General features: G+C 43.5%; 1 protein-coding gene across 1 annotated transcript; it reads right to left on the reverse strand.

Moving 5' to 3' along the window:
* Positions 1–12: 12 nt before the first annotated feature.
* Positions 13–20,112, reverse strand: LOC127618831 (chloride channel protein ClC-Kb-like). Its single transcript, XM_052091473.1, has 20 exons — positions 20,060–20,112; positions 19,723–19,882; positions 19,470–19,601; positions 19,246–19,374; positions 18,153–18,292; positions 17,971–18,048; positions 17,813–17,888; positions 17,331–17,456; positions 16,998–17,082; positions 8,143–8,244; positions 7,875–7,959; positions 7,415–7,579; positions 7,234–7,303; positions 6,235–6,336; positions 5,868–6,084; positions 5,238–5,371; positions 2,163–2,233; positions 1,945–2,025; positions 1,571–1,657; positions 13–1,421 (listed from the first exon to the last, which is right to left on the reverse strand). The coding sequence occupies exons 1-20, from the start codon at positions 20,060–20,062 to the stop codon at positions 1,383–1,385; spliced, it is 2,082 nt and encodes a 693-aa protein (XP_051947433.1). The 5' UTR covers positions 20,063–20,112; the 3' UTR covers positions 13–1,382.
* Between the last annotated feature and the right edge of the window lie 414 nt (positions 20,113–20,526).

The following is a 20,526-nucleotide window of genomic DNA, read 5'->3' on the forward strand; positions in this document are numbered from 1 at the left end:
AAGCATGAGAACACTTACCTGAAACATTTATTTGATGCTATTAAGGGTAAAGGATGCTCCACAAATGACTTAATATAGGGGGTTGAATATGTTTGACATGACATTTATGGAGATCATTTTTATCTTTTGTTTTAAAATGTGGGTAAACTGAACTCTTTGTTCTCAAAATCACTCAAAAGTGTTTTAAAAACTTTGACTGTTTACTGAGGTTTTAATTGATGTGTTTTAATTCACATCACCAGAATGTCAGTGGGGTTGAATAATTGTGATTGCAAATGTATTGAATTTCATTTGAACACTATACATGTAAATTATCTATTATACAGGTCAGTTTCAAAGTCAGTCAACATCTTTAGTTCAGTTCCTACAGCTCATGCACTTTCAGAAAAAAAAGTACTGTTTCGTGTATCAGTCTGTTACTGGGGTGGTCCCCAAGTTTTGGGTACATATTTGTACTCTAAAGGACACAAAAAGGTATGTTTTTTAGTTCATTTAAATGTACATTGAAAGGTACACAATAGGTCCTTAGGGTACAATTATGCACCCTAAACGAGATACATAAAATGTACCATCCCAGTGACTTTTTCTGAATAGAGACTGACAACAGAGGGGTGCAACATAGCTCCACCAAAAAATTTAAATTCTGTCATTAGTTCCCGTCAAGTTGTTCCAAAACTGAATTACTTTCTTTCTTGAGTGGAACACAAAAGGACATGTTAGGAAGAATGTTAGCTCCAGTCACCATTCACTTTCATTGCACATTATTTCCAAACAATGTAAGTGAATGGTGACTGAGACTAAACATTCTGCCTGACATCTCCTTTTGTGTTTTGCAAAAGAAAGAAAATTATATGGGTTTGGAAATAAATTGAATAATGACAGAAATGTAATTTTTGGTTGAATATACATATTTGTTATTGAATATTGATGGAGCAACACAATTTATGAGAAAATAATTGACAAGAAGTGTTTTTAATTAAATCCATAAAAGGTAAAAAATAAAATAAAAAGTAAGCTTCTGGCACAGCACACCATAGGAAAATTTCACAGTGCCTAGTGACAAACGGATGTTCAGGAAAGTGATGTGGTGGTGTTTGGTGCTATTTAATATTTAGGGAGAGATTAAAATCAAAAGGGCCTTTACACTGAGGAGCCTTTAACCTTGTTGTACCCTACTAAATTGCTGTTTAATTTAATAAGATTACCCTTCATCTCCTCATCATTTTACTATGAATAATTATTACTTGATCTCCAAGTAATGATCCAAGCATCATTACCATTGGATGAAATATTAAGTATGCTTATTAAAATGAAGAGATTTTAAGTGGAAAGTATAAATTGATGTCTGTTCTCAAATGCCATCTGATCTTGTCCCCCTTGCATCAGATTTCCTTTGCCATCTCTTCGATTATTTTCTTCATCTGGGGAAAAATCAAGTGTTATATTAGGACAGGCATTTTGTTATATGAATGTAGTCAGTGTGACTAGCGTATTTCTCAGTATTTGGTTTGTATATAGATGTATGAGTGTGTGCATATGTTCGTGCTTGCAAGCTGACTTCTCTTATCACCTCTTTCCATGTGATGACGCCACACAGCCGCCCACTCTCGGTCACAAACAAATGCTGCTCGCCCGTCACACACATGATACAATGGGCCTGAAAAACAACACAAACATTCACTGCAAAGAGAAAAACCTGTGCAAAGTCATATACGTATATTGTGTGAAGGAAACCAAAGTAATGGGAATGAACTGCCAACCAGTCATTATTTCAAAATAAACCCAAGCAGGGTAAAAAGGATCTTGTAAAAAGTTTATATTGCAATAATGACTAGCCGACATTTTCCCACTTATTACATACTGTAGCTTACAACCCCCCACACACCTCTGCCAGAGAGTCATGTAATAATTATGGTAATCCACTGGTATATTCTCATACTGCACCTGCTTTACAGTAGTTTCAGGAGTCAGTTGTAGCCGAACAGGTCGAATGGAGCATACATCTTCTAGCTGTTTACTAAAATCCTGCAAGAAAATGATATAGTGATGCTGAGAATCCAGACTCTTTATTCAAATCCTTCTTTTATTACTAAATATAATTATTATTATTATTATTATATTAATATTCTATCAGTGACTCAACACATTATATGTTTAATTACCTCATTTCTATGCTCTTGCAGAAAGACCTGCAACTGTGTTTTGATGACTGTACCCAGGAGAGTGGGGGATTCTAGGAGACAAGGAGAGAGAAAGAAAATTACATTGCCAAGCCAAAGCCTTAGAATTAGTCTCATTTCATTCATCATTGCTTTCATTGTACTGTATTGGAACATTATTTGAAGAGTGCTTTCTCTGCTATTTCTACAGTCATCACTGAATAATTTGACCTTTGGTACTTATCATACACATTTCACTTGCTTTCACCCTCATTTGTCAAGCACTGAGGTGTACTATTAAACTGAAGAGCTGAGATTGTCATAGAGCTAAAATAGATTGTGTCATTAAGTTGGTGTAACGAGTGATAGCGAGACAAACAGAACCAATAGCAGAGGAACAGTTCAAAGGATTTATTTATATTAACTTGTACATTAAAGATGAGAAGTGTGCGCCATGGCCACGCAAGGGGCAATCCTTCACCCGACACACAGGCAAAGGCAAAGTATCCTCTGTGGATTACCATCTGACACACAGCAAACTGGAAAGCAACTTCACTTCTGTCACACGGGCAGAGACAAAGTATCCTTCGTGGATGACCAGCTGACATGTAGTAAACTGGAAGGCAACCACACACCCGACAAGTGGGCAACCAACAGATACACAAGACAGGGCCAACTAGGCAGAGAATGTTGAGGTTAGAACTCAACATCAAACAGCTATCTATAATGTAAACCCATCACAAACCACAAAAAACTACATTCAACATTAAATAATCCAGTGAAGGCATGAACAAACAAGTAACAGGTGCTGCTCACCAGCTGAAAGTTGGCATGATCAGCATTTCCCATGGAAACAATCACGGTTCCATTGAAATGCAGATTACACATGCCAGTGGCACCTGAAACACTAGGAAGAAAACATCAACAAGCTTGGAACATAACAAACAGAGCATGATGATGCCACGGACCTCGTCAGACAAAACCCCAACGTGACAAGGTGAAAGGACTATGAAATCACCGGAGAGCGCATGGTGGTAACCCGATTACTCACAAAAAGAAGGTGCACGAAACAGTCTGTTTCGTGCACCATGGTTGATGCCACGGTTCACGTCTGACAAAATCTGACAAGGTGACAGGACCGTGACATCACAGGAGAAAGCACGGCGGTAACCCACGCATGGTGGTAACTAACAACCGAGCCTGTGCTCTCACACAAAGAATGTACACAAAACATGAGACAGAAAGGGGGATGATAATGCCATGGTCCTGCCAGACAGAAACCCAACCTGACAAAGTGGCTGGAACATGACAAACAATCAGGGTTCCCATGGAAACGCTGATTCTGTGTGCCAGTGGCACCTGAAACACATGAGGAAGAAAACCTGAACACGCTTGGATCAAAACAAACAGAGCACGATGATGCCACGGTCCTCGTCAGACAAATTCTGACAAGGTGACAGGACCATGACGTCACCGGAGAGTGCACGGCAGAAACTCACGCACGCTCACACAAAGAACAAACACGTTACAGACAGGGAACGATAATGCCATGGTCCTGCCAGATAGAATCCCAACCTGATAAGGTGACAGGACCGTGACAGTTGGTGGCATGTAAGCAGGGGTTAAATTGGCATTCAATGGGAATCTTTGACTCAAAGAAGTAAAAATGATTGGCAATTCATGTGTTAGTCCATTCCATTTAATTTAGTCTCTGTATGCTCTAGTTCCTTTTTTTATCCACTAGACACATTTAGTTAGTGCACTCATTTAAAAAATAATCTAGTCATTGTCGTATCCTGGCATATAGGCACAATAGTTCATATATATTCACTTTTTCAGTCCCACTTTAGGTGTCTTCAACTACTATGTACTTAAAGGGATAGTTCACCCATAGTGCAAATTCTCTCATTAATCATTTACTCATCCTAGATGTGTATGACTTTCTTTCTTCTGCTGAACACAAAGAAGATTTTAGAAGAATATCTCAGCTCTGTAGGTCCAAACAATGCAAGCAAATGGTGTCCAGAACTTTAAGCATATAAAAGGCAGCATAGTAGTAATCCACATGACTCCAGTGGTAAAATCCATGTCTTCAGAATCAATATGATAGGTGTGGGTGAGAAACAGTTTAATATTTTTTTTTTAAAATAAAGTGGGACAGGATTTGAACTTTCATTGGCACATAACAAATTCCATGAACAAAGAGATAGATGTAATTTAGTTACATGTAAATTAATTTTTTTTTTTTTCAATTAATAAATATAATTTAACATCACTGAATCAATCTGAATACATTAGGATACACCAACACATTTTACAGGTTAGATCAGAAAAGATCAGAAAGAAACAGTTTTGGGGGTAATCTGATTACCAGACAGTTATCTAATTACTTTTAAGTAAAAAGTAGTGTAACAAATGACATTTACAAATTTTGTAATCAGATTACCATTTTTGTTTTTAATTAATTGTAATACATTTTAAGTACATTACTAGGGTTCAACATATTTCTAAAATAATACTATTGTTGCATTATTTTTTGTATACTAATACATCAAAAACATATATTCCGTTAATATGTTTGGATATCTATAAGAGCTGAAGGTCAATAAACAATGAGTGGAACAGTGTTTTAAAAAGTAAAGTGACAGTAAAGTAATTAGTAATGTGATTACTTTTCCAATTAATTCATCAGTAAAGTTATTGGATTACAATTTAAAGAAGTCTTTAGTAATTTGTTGTGGATTACTTTTAAAAGGAATTTACCCAAGACTGAAAAGAAATAGCTGTTTAAGGTAATCATTTTTACTAGGTTACCACTTTTTACACACGTTTATAACTCTAGACTGCTTGCACTAAAAATAGAGATCATTCCACAAGACCAGCATTACTTATACGCAAGTTAAGGTTCTTTGTATGTATATTCTATATATCTGTAAATATTAGAATTTAAATTTGATTATGTTTTTGTTTGTTTTCTAGAAAATATATGCATAGAGTAATACCTCAGACGATCTTGGGATTCCCCAATCTCCAAACCCCTTATTTAACCCAACCATTTAATATCACAATAAGCCTCACCATGAGAGTTCACTACAGGGAATTCAGTCTCTGTGCTAGTGTTTAGGATTTGCTGCACATTTGTCCATCTCTCAGCTTTCTCTAGCACAGCTCCTGCTGGGATCACAAACTGCTTGATCTGAACTTGGGCCAACCTGTGGGAAAGTGTTCATGATGAAAACAATTTACTGTGCAACCATCACTGCCTTGATGCCTCCCCTCAGAATCACCAAGGTCTTAATTTGGAACAAAAAAGCAGTAAGGATGTGTCATCTAAAAACAAAACAAAAAAGCAATTAAAGGGATAGTTCACCCAAAAATGAAAATGTTGTCTTCATTTACTCGCCCTCATGTTGTTCCCAAACTGAATACCTACCTTTCTTCCTTGGAACACAAAAGGGGATGCTTGGCAAAATAACACCCTCAGTTACTATTCACTTTCATTGTATGAAAAAAAGATGCAATGATGAATGGTGATAAAAGCTGTCAGTCCTTAACATTTTGCCAAGTCTTTTGTATTCAACAGATGAAAGAAAGCCTTATGGGTTTGTAAATTACAACAGAGTTTTCATTTTTGGGCAAACTATCATTTTAAATCTACAGTCACAACACATTATAACCTGAAGGCAGCAAGAAAAACAGTTCACTCACTTTGGACAAGCCCGGATGAGCGATGGCAAGTGCGGGAGCTTTTTAATAAGCGATATGCCATCATAGAAAGATGGACGGTGCTTTGCACGGGCAACCGCGTAGGACAGCAGCGTAGCAACCAGGGCGGGGACTGCATGAGTGCACTGCCCGGTCATTTCAAGAGCCAATAGGGCAGGAGACAGTGTGTGTGTCACAGCCCCAGAGTAGGCTGCTGCTCCTACACACACACACACACACACACACACACACACACACACACACGAGAATACAGCCCCACCAATACACAGATACAACCCTTATCATCAGAGTCAGCCTGCAGTATTCATAATCCTCCAACAATAGTTGACAGGTTAATCAATTTGTTTACCTGCTAAAGCATAGCCCCCTGGGTTTATCAAACTATTTGCTGTGATTCCATCTGAGAACAGATAGGCAGTGCCCTCTCCCACAAAACGCCCCACAGCAGCACCTAAACCACAGACAACTGGTTAACCCAATAGGACATCAAAGCAGAACACGCTCATATCTTGGCTCAATACAAAGAATACATGTTTCAAAGCTGTATGTTTTAGCAGAAAATTTAGTAAACTGTATATTAAAATTGTATTTATATTCTATCATTTTCTATTTGTAATTTATTGTGTTCATCCCAGATGAGTATGACTTTCTTCTGCTGAACACAAATGTATTATTTTTAGAAAGATATCTCAGCTCTATTGGTCCATACAGTGATAGTGAATGGTGGAATGGTGGACTTTGAAGCTCAAAAAATCTAATAAAAGGCAGCATAAAATGTATCCATATGACTCCAGTGGTTAAATCCATATCTTCAGAAGCGATTTGATAAGTGTGAATGAGAAAAAGTTCAGTATTTAAGCCCTTTTTACTATAAATCGGCAATTTCACATTATGAAAGTGAAAGTGGAGATTTATAGAAAAAAAGGATTTAAATATTGATCTTTTTCTCACCCAAAGCAATTGCATAGCTTTTGAACCACTGTAGTTTTATGGATTACATTTATGCTGCCTTTATTTGTTTTTTTGAGCTTCAAAGTTCTGGCCACCATTCACTTGCAATACATGGACCTACAGAGCTGAAATATTCTTCTAAAATCTTTGTTTGTTTGTGTTCAGCAGAAGAAAGATTGTTATACACATCTGGGATAGCATGAGGGTGAGTATATTATGAGAGAATTTAAATTTTTGGGTGAACTATCATTTAACCCGATTAATTAAAGTCTCATATGAACATGGTTTTCTTGCATTGTCAAATAAAACAAAAACAGATTTTTAGTAGGTATCAGCGTATTGCTGTGTATGTACATGCTCACTGAGATTGACATTATAATGAGCTAATTTTACATACCATAAACAAATACTGGCATGAAGTAGCCAGCAGGTAAAGGCAAGGTACAAGCCACGACCAACAGCCCAACCTTACAGAGAGCAGTTTGAAATCAGGTTATGAGAATGTTTGCATTTTAAAAACATGCACAAGCAGCTTATTAACCAATAAGTAATGTTATTTAATACTCTTTTAATGTCACCTTCGTAAGAATAAAAAATCCTAGTGTTTGGAAGTAACTTCCACCAGGTGGGTTCCATGCCTGCCAAAATGTGTTCTGAGGCTCAGGCAGCCCGGTAGCATTCAGGGAAATTGTGTACCATGAAGTGCTGTCTAACAGGGAAGTAAGCAGCTGCTTCATTGTGAGCTTTTTGGAAACAAAGTAAAATTTAAAATAAAGACACGGCATGCATTTAAGTTCTAATTTACACTGTAAAAATAGGTAATCTGCAATTCATACTATAAATAACCTGATCTACCTACCTGATCTAACCCTAAAATGTTTGGTTGATGTAACCTTAAGTGACGATTTAGTGATGTTTAATCATATTTTTGACTTGAATTAGACCAGTTAATTTAGATCTTACCACATTAAACATGTTTTAGGTTAACTCTATTTCAGTATTTTGTTATATATATTCATGAAATCAACCAATTCTCACCTCAGCAGCTATGAAACGTCCTGCTGAGTGATAAAACGTAAAGCAGGCTAGGAGAAATGCCACAATGGCTGAATAAAGTGCCTTTCTAGATAAATATAAAAATGTGAAACAGCATGGGGTTAGATTACATCAAATATTATCAGGCACCACAAATCACATATTTCTCTTTAACAGGTATGTTGGCTTATTAAACAACAAAGGTATCTAACAAATCATATTAATATTATATTTCAGTCTGTGGGTGGGAATAAATCTTTCTGGAGCTCACTCTGTTGCCAGAAGGCTGCTGATGGGTTTGTTTTTCTTGACAAAACGCAGAGCCCAGCGATGACAATATAAGTAAAAACAGCTGATAACCCCGCAGATCAGTCTAAATCGGAGGAAAGAAGGAAACGTATGACTGTCTTTTACCACTGAACACAAATGAACATTTTTAGAAGAATATTTCAGCTCTGTAGATCCATACAATGCAAGTGAATGGTGACCAGACCTTTGAAGCTCCAAAAATCACTTAAAGGCAGCATAAAAGTAATCCATATAACTCCAGTGGTTTAATATATGTCTTCTGAAGCAACTATACTTTTTTAATACAAAAAGGAAAACTTTTTTTTACTATAAATAACCCCTTTTACTTTAACATTATTCTTCTTTTGTTTTAGGCGATTTGCATTCTTCAAGTATATTGCCACCTACTGGGCAGGGAGGAGAATTTACAGTAAAAAGGATATAACTATTTATCTGTTTCTCACCCACACCTATCATATCGCATCTGAAGATATACAGTTGAAATCAGAAGTTTACATGCACTTTAGCCAAATACATTTAAACTCAGTTTTTCACAATTCCTGACATTTATTCTTAGACAACATTCCTTGTCTTAGGTCAGTTAGGATCACTACTTTATTTAAAGAAGGTGAAATGTCAGAATAATAGTAGATAGACTTTAGAATTCTTTCATCACATTCCCAGAGGGTCAGACATTTACATACACTTTGTTAGTATTTGGTAGCATTGCCTTTAAAGTTATTTAAACTGGGGTCAAATGTTTTAGGTATTCTTCCACAAGCTTCTCACAATAAGTTGCTCGACTTTTGGCCCATTCCTCCAGACAGAATTGGTGTAACTGAGTCAGATTTGAAGGCCTCCTTACTTGCACACGCTTTTTCAGTTCTGCCCACACATTTTCTATCAGATTGAGGTCAGGGATTTGTGATGGTCACTCCAATAATTTGACTTTGTTGTCCTTAAGCCATTTTACCACAAATTTGGAGGTATGTTTGGGGTTACTGTCCATTTGGAAGACACATTTGTGACCGATCTTTAACTTCCTGGCTAATGTCTTGAGATGTTGCCTACTTGTGATGCCATCTATTTTGTGAAGTGCACCAGTCCTTCCTGCAACAAAGCAACCCCACAACATGATGCTCCCACCCGCATGCCTTACGGTAGGGATGGTGTTCTTCGGCTTGCAAGCCTCACCCTTTTTCCTACAAACATAATGATGGTCATTATGGCCATTTTGTTTCATCAGGCCAGAGGACATTTCTGCAAAAAGTAAACTCTTTGTCCTCATGTGCACTTGCAAACTGTAATCTGGCTTTTTTATGGTGGTTTTGGAGCAGTGGCTTCTTCCTTGCTGAGCAGCCTTTTAGGTGACGTTGATACAGGAGTCGTTTTAATCTCTTGGACAGAATGTGTCTCCTTCCTGAGCGGTATGATGGCTGCATGGTGTTTATACTTGCATACTATTGTTTGTACAGATGAACGTGGTGCCTTCAGGCATTTGGAAATTGCTCCAAATGCCTGGCTGTACGATGGCTGTTTACAGTTATAGTTTGAATTAGTTATTACTCATTATGTCAAATTCTACACAGAACTTTTCTTGAGTGACATTGTGGAACCACTCACCGTTGCTGGTCCACAATTTGTTTTCTGAGGTCTTGAATTTTCCCATGATGTCAAGCAAAGAGGCACTGAGTTTGAAGGTAGGCCTTAAAATACATTCACAGGTACAATTAGCCTATTAAATTAGGCTTGACACCATTTTCTAGTATTTTCCAAACTGCTTAAAGGCACAGTTAACGTTTGGTTACGTATGTAACCTCCGTTCCCCGAGGGAGGGAACGACACGTTGTGTCGGAGAAGCGACACTAGGGGTCTCTCTTGAGCGCCGATATTCACCTCTGATCTATGAAAAAAGGCCAATGAGAGTTGGCAGCCAGTATTTGCATGTCCCGCCCCCGGACATACGGGTATTTAAGCGGCGCAAATACGGGAGTTCATTCAGGATTTTTCTGAGGAGCCGGAAATGGTCCGGCCACAACAGTGGCTCGGTTCAGTGACATGGCGGAGGAAAGACACAACGTGTCGTTCCTCCCTCGGGGAACGGAGGTTACATACGTAACCAAACGTTCCCCTTCTGTCGCTCTCTCCACGTTGTGTCGGAGAAGCGACACTAGGGGACCCATTCCAATCTTGCCATGTGCTGAACCGTGTACGTGAACTGCCGATACAGAGGCGGGCAGGGATTCATCCAGTGCCACGCATCGTCTGTACCCGGCTGCACGTACCCTTCCCCAATGCCCCATACGAACATCGGGATCCTTCTAGTTACCCTGGGAGGGGAACAAGGCGATGTTTGCCAACATGGGAACGGGCCAGCCTGGCTGGGCCTCTTTTCTCTCTATGTTTCTCGCATAGAGCAATCACGGCCGGGGCCCTTACACGCATATAGGGAAGGGGGTCTTACCAGACCCTGCGGAGACCACACCTGCCCTTTTTCTTGGGGAGGAAAAGTGGTAGACACGTCACACGGCCGTCTTAGGGCTCGTGTGGAAAGTATGGTGCGGTGGTAGATCCCAGCCTCGAAGGGGGGAGTTGCTACAGCACGGCGACCGGGGCAGCTGTAACTGCCTAAGGGAGACACGGGGGTCCGCTCGTAAGGGGACAGAACCGTGGAAATACGCACAGGGGGCGTCCGCGCAGGAGGCCTTCTATTTTACCTGTGGAGCACCTATACCAGTACAGGGTAGCCATCAGGATACCCGCAGTGGCTTGGGTCGGCGAGTTCCTCCGCTGAACCGCGGACCCGGAGGGCTGGGGAGGAATCGACCAGGGTCCCGACTCGGAGTGGGGCGCCCTGGGAAGAAGGCGCACTACTTTACCTTGACGTCAGGAAAAGGGCGCTGGGCGCAAGCGATCCACCCGGCCGGTCGGTCTACGTGTTACCGAGTTCTACGAGCTCGGACCTGAGAAAACACGAGACGCAACCGACTCAACGCAGAGGTTGTAAAACCTTGCGAAGGTGTTGGGTGTTGCCCAACCTGCGGCTCTACAAATGTCTGCTAGGGAGGTGCCCTTGGCCAGTGCCCATGAGGACGCAACACCCCTTGTTGAGTGAGCTCGGACCCGTAAGGGTAGGGGCACGGCCTGGGTGTGATAAGCCAGTGTGATGGCGTCGACAACCCAGTGGGCGAGCCTCTGTTTGGAGACGGCATTCCCTTTCTGCCGTCCCCCAAAGCAGACAAAGAGCTGCTCAGAGCGTCTGGTGCTCTGTGTGCGGTCCAGGTAAATGCGCAAGGTGCGCACTGGACACAGCAACGAAAGGGCTGGGTCTGCCTCCTCCCGGGGCAGCGCTTGCAGGTTCACTACCTGATCTCGGAATGGTGTGGTAGGAACCTTGGGCACATAGCCCGGTCGCGGTCTTAGGATCACAGACGTATCTGCCGGACCGAACTCCAGGCAAGTGTCGCTGACAGAGAACGCTTGCAGGTTCCCGACCCTCTTAATGGAGGCGAGCGCGATCAGCAGGGCCGTCTTAAGAGAGAGGGCCCTGAGTCCAACTGATTCGAGCGGCTCGAAGGGAGGTCTCTGGAGTCCTGCCAAGACTACCGAGAGATCCCAGGAGGGAACTAGGCCTGGCCGGGAGGGATTCAACCTCCGGGCGCCTCTCAGGAACCTGAGGATCAGGTCGTGCTTACCCAAAGACTTGCCTTCTACAGGATCGTGGTGGGCGGCGATAGCAGCAACATACACCTTGAGGGTGGACGGGGACAGCCTCCTGTCCAGCCTCTCCTGTAGGAACAGAAGCACTGACCTAATCACGCATCTCTGCGGGTCTTTGGCTCGGGAAGAACACCAATCTGCGAACAAGCGCCACTTTAGGGCGTAAAGTTGCCTGGTAGAGGGGGCTCTGGCTTGGTTGATGGTATTCACAACGGTCGCCGGTAAGCCGGCTAGCTCTTCCGCGTCCCATCCAGGGACCAGACGTGGAGGTTCCAGAGGTCTGGGCGCGGGTGCCAGAGCGTGCCCCATCCCTGAGAGAGGAGGTCCTTTCTCAGGGGAATTCGCCAGGGAGGAGCTGTCGCGAGGAGCCTGAGTTCCGAGAACCAAGTCCGAGTGGGCCAGTAGGGGGCCACCAACGTGACTTGCTCCTCGTCCTCCCTGACCTTGCACAGCACCGGTGCAAGAAGGCTCACTGGGGGAAATGCGTACTTGTGTGCCAGCTGTGTGCCAGCGCGTCTGTCCCGAGGGAAGCCTCTGTTAGGGCGTACCAGAGCGGGCAGTGGGAGGTTTCCTGGGCGGCGAACAGGTCTACCTGGGCCTTGCCAAACCGTTCCCAAATCAGCTGGACCGACTGGGGGTGAAGCCTCCACTCCCCGCCGGGCAGGCGTTGTCGTGATAGCGCGTCCGCTACGACGTTGAGCTTGCCGGGGATGTGAGTGGCACGCAGCGACTTGAGTCGCTGCTGGCTCCATAGGAGGAGACAGCGGGCGAGTTGTGACGTGTGGCGGGAGTGTATGCCGCCTTGGCGATTTATGTATGCCACAACCGTGGTGCTGTCCGATCTCACGAGGACATGTTTGTCCCGAACAAACGGGAGGAACTTCCTGAGAGCAAGAAAGATTGTCAGCAACTCCAGGCAATTGATGTGCCAACGCAGCAGGGCCCCTTTCCAATGGCCCCTATACATAGCACCCCACCCAGACCGGGAGGCGTCGGTTGTGACCAGAACGCGTCGGGACACCTGCTGCAGGGGCACTCCTGCCCGTAAAAAGCAGAGGTCTGTCCAGGGTTGGAGTGTTTTGAGGCAGGCGGGGGTGATCCTTACCCGATGCGTGCCGTGGTGCCATGCTTGTCTCGGGACTCGAGTCTGGAGCCAGTGCTGGAGTGGTCTCATATGCATCAACCCCAGTGGCGCGGCCGCTGCGGAGGATGCCGTATGCCCCAGGAGCCTCTGAAAAAGTTTTAGAGGGACCACTGTGCCTGGCTTGAGGGAAGTGAGGCAGTCCAGCACCGACTGAGCACGCTCGCTCGTGAGAAGTGCTGTCATTGAGACTCAGTCTAACTCCAACCCGAGAAAAGAGATGCTCTGAACCGGAGTGAGCTTGCTCTTTTCCCAGTTGACCTGAAGCCCCAAACGGCTGAGGTGCCGGAGCACCTGGTCTCTGCGGATGCCGGCTACTTGTAGCGGGGCAAGGGCCGCCTCTGCGACCTTCGTGAAGACGCGAGGGGACAGAGACAGGCCGAAGGGGAGGACTTTGTACTGAAATGCCTGGCCGTCGAACGCGAACCGTAAGAAGGGTCGGTGTCGTGGCAGAATTGAGACGTGGAAGTACGCGTCCTTCAGGTCTACCGCTGCGAACCAATCTAGATGCTGAACGCCAGCCAGAATATTTCTCTGCGTGAGCATTTTGAACGAGAGTTTTAACAAGGCCCGATTGAAAACTCGCCAGTCCAGGATTGGTCGTAAGCCGCCGCCTTTCTTGGGTACAATGAAGTAAGGGCTGTAGAAACCCTTCCTCATTTCGGTTGGAGGGACGGGCTCTACCGCGCCCTTGGCTAAGAGGGGTGGGAGCCGGGCAAACTGAATTGCGTAACCGAGTCGAATGGTCCGGTGCAGCCAGCGTGATGAATTGGGGAGCGAAAGCCTCGCTTCCCAGCTCTGCGCTAGGGGCACCAAAGGGACGAGTATTTTGGACGTACCCGGCGGGGCCTCGCAGCGGGGTGGAACAGGTAATGCAGCATCGGGCGGCTTCGTTGCAGCCCGAGGCTGAGGTGCTGTGAATAGACTCAAAGCACTTACCTTGCTCCGCGCACCCGGCAGGGGGCGGGTTCGTGACTGAGGAGGAGGTCTGATGTTGGCGTCCTCTGGACTCGTCTGAACCAGCCGGCCGGGGGACAGTCATGGGCAGGCGGAAGGCGGGATCGCCGCGTCCGGTGTACCGGGACTGTCGTAATCTGAAAGCAGATTGCCGTGAGAACGGCATTTGTGGGCCAGGTGACCCAGAGGCAAAGGAAATAGCTCTGTTAATGAGAATGTGGGTACCACAGCCCCCGTCAGGGGGTGTGGAAACATGAAAAAACAAAGGATTCTCTTCCCGGCCCTCCACCGGCGGACGGAGCGGTCTTACCACCTCCGGAGCTAACATCTTCGGCTCTGGGTCGGCTGTCTCAGGAACGCTTGGGAGCCTTCCGGGTCCTGGAGGGGTTCGTGAGACAGGGGGCGTGCGCCGCCTGCGGGGTGCTCGACGCTGGGGCTGAGAGCTGGGCCCGGGTTGAGGCTGAGCAGGAGCTGGTTTCTTCGCAGGGGGACGCCCTCGGCGGGCAGACGAGGCAGGGCCCGTAGCGGCAGGTCTGCGGCGGGGCATCATGTGAGAGATGGCCTCCGTCTGCTTCTCCACCGTGGAGAACTGTTGGGCGAAGTCCTCGACAGTGTCGCCGAAAAGGCCAATCTGGGAGGCAGGTGCGCCCAGGAAGCGGTTCTTATCAGCCTCACACATCTCGACCAGATTGAGCCAAAGATGGCGTTCCTGGACCACTAGGGTGGCCATCGCCTGTCCGAGTGCCTGCGCTGTGGCCTTCGTCGCTCTCAAGGCGAGGTCAGTCGCTGAGCACAGTTCCTGCAGCACATCAGGATCAGGTCCACCCCCGTGCATGTTGAGTGCTTTGGCCTGGTGGACTTGCAGGAGGGCCATCGCATGCAGGGCGGAGGCAGCGCATCCAGCCGCACTGTAGGCCTTCGCGTTGAGCGAGGATGTTGTCCTACAGGGCTTGGATGGGAGTACGGGGCGGCCCCGCCAGGCGGTAGGGCTACCGGGGCATAGATGGTACGCAACTGCCCTATCGACCTGGGGAATCGCCCCGTATCCGTGGCGCTCTCCGCCGTCGAGGGTGGTGAGAGTGGAGCGGGTGGCACCTAGACGAGCGGAGAGCGGGGCTCTCCACGTAGACGTCAGCTCATCATGCACCTCCGGGAAGAAAGGAACCGGGGGGATGCGAGGCCGCGAACGGCGCTCCGCCCCCAGGAACCAATCAACCAACCGTGAAGGCTGTGGGGAGGATGGAGGGTTTCAATCCAACCCCACGCTCATGGCGGCCCGGGCAAGCATGTCGGACATCTGAGCGTTGGCCTCAGCCTGGGCCTGCTGGCCCGAAGGCGGCAGTCCAGGGGAGTCCTCGGCATCAGACGCCGCACTCTCCGATGCAGCGGCGAGCTCATCCGCTTCGGTGGTTGAAAGCAAGCCGCGACCGCAACGTGGTCATGGTCATGTTCTCGCAGTGAGAACATGAACCATCCACAAACGCCGCCTCGGTGTGATCGCGGCCCAAACACACGAGACAGCGCCTGTGGCCGTCTGAAGCGGAAAGCACACTACCGCATCCAGGAACGACACAGGGGCGGAAAGGCATCTTGAAAAAGACGCGTCCTTAAAAGGACGTTCAACGCCGCTGTGTTTGCTCTTTTAGAGAAATTACTCTTTTAATAGAAATTTACTCTTTTAATACACAGTGTGTGTGTGTGTCTGCGCTGTCGAAGCGCTCAGGGGCAACAATGCACGCCGTGCAATGTGAAGGAGAAAGCCGCTGTTGTGCGCCGTCAAGATCCAACAGCATGCAGATCGTCAGAGGAAACAGGAACGTTTATAGTGGTGTGTAACTCGCAGCAAACTGCAGACAGACCATCGGCTCCGAAGAAATTTTCTGAATGAACTCCCGTATTTGCGCCGCTTAAATACCCGTATGTCCGGGGGCTGGACATGCAAATACTGGCTGCCAACTCTCATTGGCCTTTTTTCATAGATCAGAGGTGGATATCGGCGCTCAAGAGAGACCCCTAGTGTCGCTTCTCTGACACAAAGTGGAGAGATCGACAGAAGGGGAACTTATTGCATGTAAACATTTGACCCACTGGAATTGTGATATAGTCAATTACCAGTGAAACAATTTTTGGAAAATGTCCTTCTGTCATGCACAAAGTAGATGTCCTAAACGACTTGCCAAAACTATAGATTGCTAATATTGGTTAAAAAAATTATTTAATGACTTCAACCTAAGTGTATGTAAACTTCTGGCTTCAACTGTAGATTTAACCACTGAAGTCTTATAGATTACTTTTATATTCTTTTTTTTAGCTTCAAAGTTATGGCCACCATTCACTTTTATTGAATAGACCATTCCTAAAAATATTTGTTTCTGTTCAGCAAAAGAAAGAATGTCATACACACTTGGCATGATGATAGAGTAAATGATGATAGAATTTTCATTTTTGGGTGAATTATCCCTTTAATAATGCTCAATCGCATAATTATTATTGATTATTTGAACAGACTAACAATGCGATGCAAAGACAACAGAAGATGTGCGTGTAGAAGCGTCCAAATATCTGTGACCACAACTGAAAATGCTTTTATTTGCCAATTTTTTTCTACTGAATGCAATTTTTTAATTACATATAATAGTACATGCATAGCAGTTTGAGTGAAAAGTTGAAATGAAAAAACTATACATGAATTAAAATGTTTTAATGTGTAATGTTATCCAAGCATGTGGTGATCCAAAGAGCATCTTGTTTGCTTAATTGAAAGAAAGGAAATTTGACCTAACATGGTCAATGTCACAAATTTGCTTATTTAATTAGAGATCTTAATTTTCCATCATAACGTTTCTTTGTTTAAAGTATCCTAAAATATTCTGCTTATTATTATATTTAAATTATATTTTGAATCCTATTTTTTCAATGTGGTTTCAGACTTTTGGACCCCACTGTATGTTCATATTGAATGGATTGGTGGACAGCCACATAATCACGCTGAATACTAGGGACTTAATTTGATGGCTTACCCAAGCAGTGCAAAAATGAATACTTCAAATGGCTGGAAAGGCACCTCTGCAGGATAGCTGGTTTTAAACAGGGCCTGGATGGTTTCTGTGGACATAGCTCAAATAAATATTTAATCATCTCTCTTAAATATCCTTCCTTTTTCTGGCTCTTGAATGAAAATAGAATACAATAAAGTGTTGCGCTACTCTCAGTTCAATCATATCTAAATTCAATAATGCCTCAATTCATAGAATCTCATGAGCCCATCTGACAGCAGTGTTATAAAGGAGGTTTCTATGAGGAAACTGGTACCATACATCAGGGGGCGCTGTAGGTAGTGTAAATGCTCTCACCTTGATCCCTACTACAAACAGACAGCAGCCTGAAGGTAATTGATCCACAAGCTGCTGCAAAGAAGCAGGGACAGTAATCTCTGACTGAATAATGAGTCCCTAACACCTCTATACTGAACAGAACACCTATGAAAGAAAAAGCGTCATAAAGATACAAGACAGGCATAGAGAGATCTACTCACTGTGTCATTAACAACGATGTAAATATGGATGTCATTACCTGAATATTTTGGGTTATTTCAGATGTAGAATGCAAACTCAGTGTGTACAGAGCATGATTAATTAATGAGAAGAGGACTGACAACTGTATTTAGCTTTAGTGGACAGTGAGTACAGAACTGGATTTTGCAGAATTGGAAACATATCTAGCAGCTGCGTGAATGTGGCTAGAGAAATAATGATTGAGTGATGAATTGGATTTCAGTTATGTAGCCACTGTATATATTCAAGGACTAAATGATATCATGTTGGTGTCAACTCACCACTAACTGGAGCCCCAAAACAGCTTGCGACGCCCACTGCTGCTGCCACAACCAGCATTTCTCCTTTAGCCACTCTCTATGAAACACAAATGCCGGTTCTTGTATTGTAAAATTATAGTAGGTTGCATGGTTTGTTTATTACAGTGCATTTTAGTTACCTGCTTTCCACCACTACAGGAAGCATGCAGACGATTCATGAATGCACCCACCATGGTAGATAAATGGATAAATGGACCCTATTGAAATTACAGGTTTTATTCCAAAAGTTCAAACTATTCAGATGTTAATTTACCTATACAGCTGCATGCCCTCATTTGCATCTAAAATAGGTGCTGCTTACCACTTTGCCAAGAAACACTGTGCTGCCGGAAGCTAGTGTGCATATCAGGCCAACCAGTTTAGCAAACAGATTAGAGAGGGACAGGTAATCTGGCATGTCCATCCCTAGAAGAATAGACCTAACCTCAGGTACACCAGAACCTGAGGGTTTAGAAAGGGTAGAATGTCTTCTCAAACAATTCTCAATTTTTCTTTAAAGATTTTTCTCCATGTTTTATTATATCAATGTAAAAACAAAATGCAACCATCTCTGTCACTGACCATTTTTACATGAACATGAAAATGACAAGTAGGTCTAATTAGGTAAAAGAATAGATTTTATGATTAATCTTGATCTTTTACTTTAAAGTTTACTTCAGTTTTAGTTGTGTTGACTATTATACAGTATGTGTTAAATAAATAGCAATTGAACTGCAAAGTTTAATGAATATTTTTATAATGTACTAAGTAAGAGGGTTCATTTCACAGGATCAAGACGAAATCTTTTCGGCATACAGGTGCGTATCGGCCTGCCTTCTGGAAAGAACCATCACTATTTCGTAATATATCGGCAGTTAAAAACAATGTTTAAAACATTAAATTACTACATAAATGGTTAGTAGTTATGATGTCGAGCTTTAAAATAATCAAATACATTTTTTTTTCATGAGTATTAATTTCACATTAATGTGTCAATAAAGGGTGTTCTACATATTATCTGTTCTCAAAGCCTCCTTTTTGTCACAATGACAGCATGATGCACAGTGCAAATCAGATTAATTCCTGCCTTTCATTCGTGTTAATTGGCTCTTGTAGTTTCCGATTCTGAAAGGACTTTCAGGCTTGATGGATCACTTTGCGGGTGCAATTTGATTTATTTGCATCTAAACCACCCTTTATAATGCTCATTTGGAGTTACGCCTCTAAATTGCATACTCATTTCCACAAATGCTGTCAACTGATCTGAACTTGTACTGCACCTGGAATATTTCTTTAATCAGAAAAGGTTTAGACATTAGGCATTTAAACATGGTCTCTGATAGAAATTCTTGATCTTATTTTATATCAGCATTCTGGATTTTTGAATATACTGGTGTGGTGAGTTACTGTTTGACCTGCAGAGGACGGGCAGATGCTGTGGGAGAAGCTGGTGGACAGGGCACAGACACAGGCTGGGTAAAGCACCCAGCATAGGAACTGCAGCAAACGGTGACCCTTAAGACCATCGTACAGCCATTTGTAAGCTAATAGGAGAGAATAACTGATGTAAATTAGTTATTTCTCATTATGTCCAATTTTACACTGAACTTTTCTTGAGTGACATTGTGGAACCACTCACCGTTGAGTAACTTGGCCACCGTCATGTCCATGAAGAAGCTCATTAGAGCGGTGAGGATCCCTAACAGGGCATAGCAATACCACTCCATGCCACCCAAAGAGACCATAGCCTTCTTCACATACAGCATACACTCTGATCAAATGCAATACACATTATGTACAGTTGTTTGGAATGATGACGTTTTGAGTTGATTCAAGAGTGAATGCTAAGCACAGCAGTGGAACTACAACTAGATGACTTCATAAGATCTAACCTCTGATCCGTGACCGGGCATGTTTCCATGGTTTCCGTGAGTGTTCATTAGAGGTGATTAGCTTTTCCTCTGCACTACCGGGGTCTGTTTTATTTTGATGTATGCACTGTTCTTCATTTTTTTCAGGACGGTCTACATCAACGCAAATCTGCTCCATTGTCTAAAATTTTACAACTTGCTTGCTAAATATTTTTTATTACATATATACAATGACAAAACACAAAGTTAACAGGAAGGCCTGGAATATTTCAAATCATTTAATATAATTTCAAACTAATTTCAATGTTCTTTATCCTTCTTTTACAAAACTAAAATACAAAGTTTAGAGAGAGCTCACCATTCAGCCTGTTGACTCATTCCCCATGAAAGACCATTGAGGTCAGTTTCAACTCCCAATCTGCTACCACCCCTAGCATTACCAGACATAGCATGAATGGAAAAAAATTAAGCTTTAACTTATTTATGGTGCACGTCCTCTCCTGCTTTGCCTCTGGGCATGCACTGGATTTAAACAATGTGAGATTGAATTTTCCCAGTTTGTTTTCTTTGAAATTAATTTTGATCTTGCAAATGTCATTCAGTTTTTGTGGCCTTTTGGAACTTTTAATTAGGTGGTTAATAAAATTAGGTGTGATACGTTGTGGATTTTTGCTGCTAAGAAAAAAATTTTTGCTGCTTGAAAGTGATAAAAACCGGCTGACCTTAAGAATTGTCCTCTGTTTACTTGTAACACTCACCTGCTGTAATGAGCACTGACTAAATTTCCTTACAGGTGAAAAGAGCAACATGAATTATAAAGTGTAC

The sequence above is a fragment of the Xyrauchen texanus genome, chromosome 25, assembly GCF_025860055.1.
Source record: "Xyrauchen texanus isolate HMW12.3.18 chromosome 25, RBS_HiC_50CHRs, whole genome shotgun sequence".
Classification (NCBI taxonomy): domain Eukaryota; kingdom Metazoa; phylum Chordata; class Actinopteri; order Cypriniformes; family Catostomidae; genus Xyrauchen; species Xyrauchen texanus.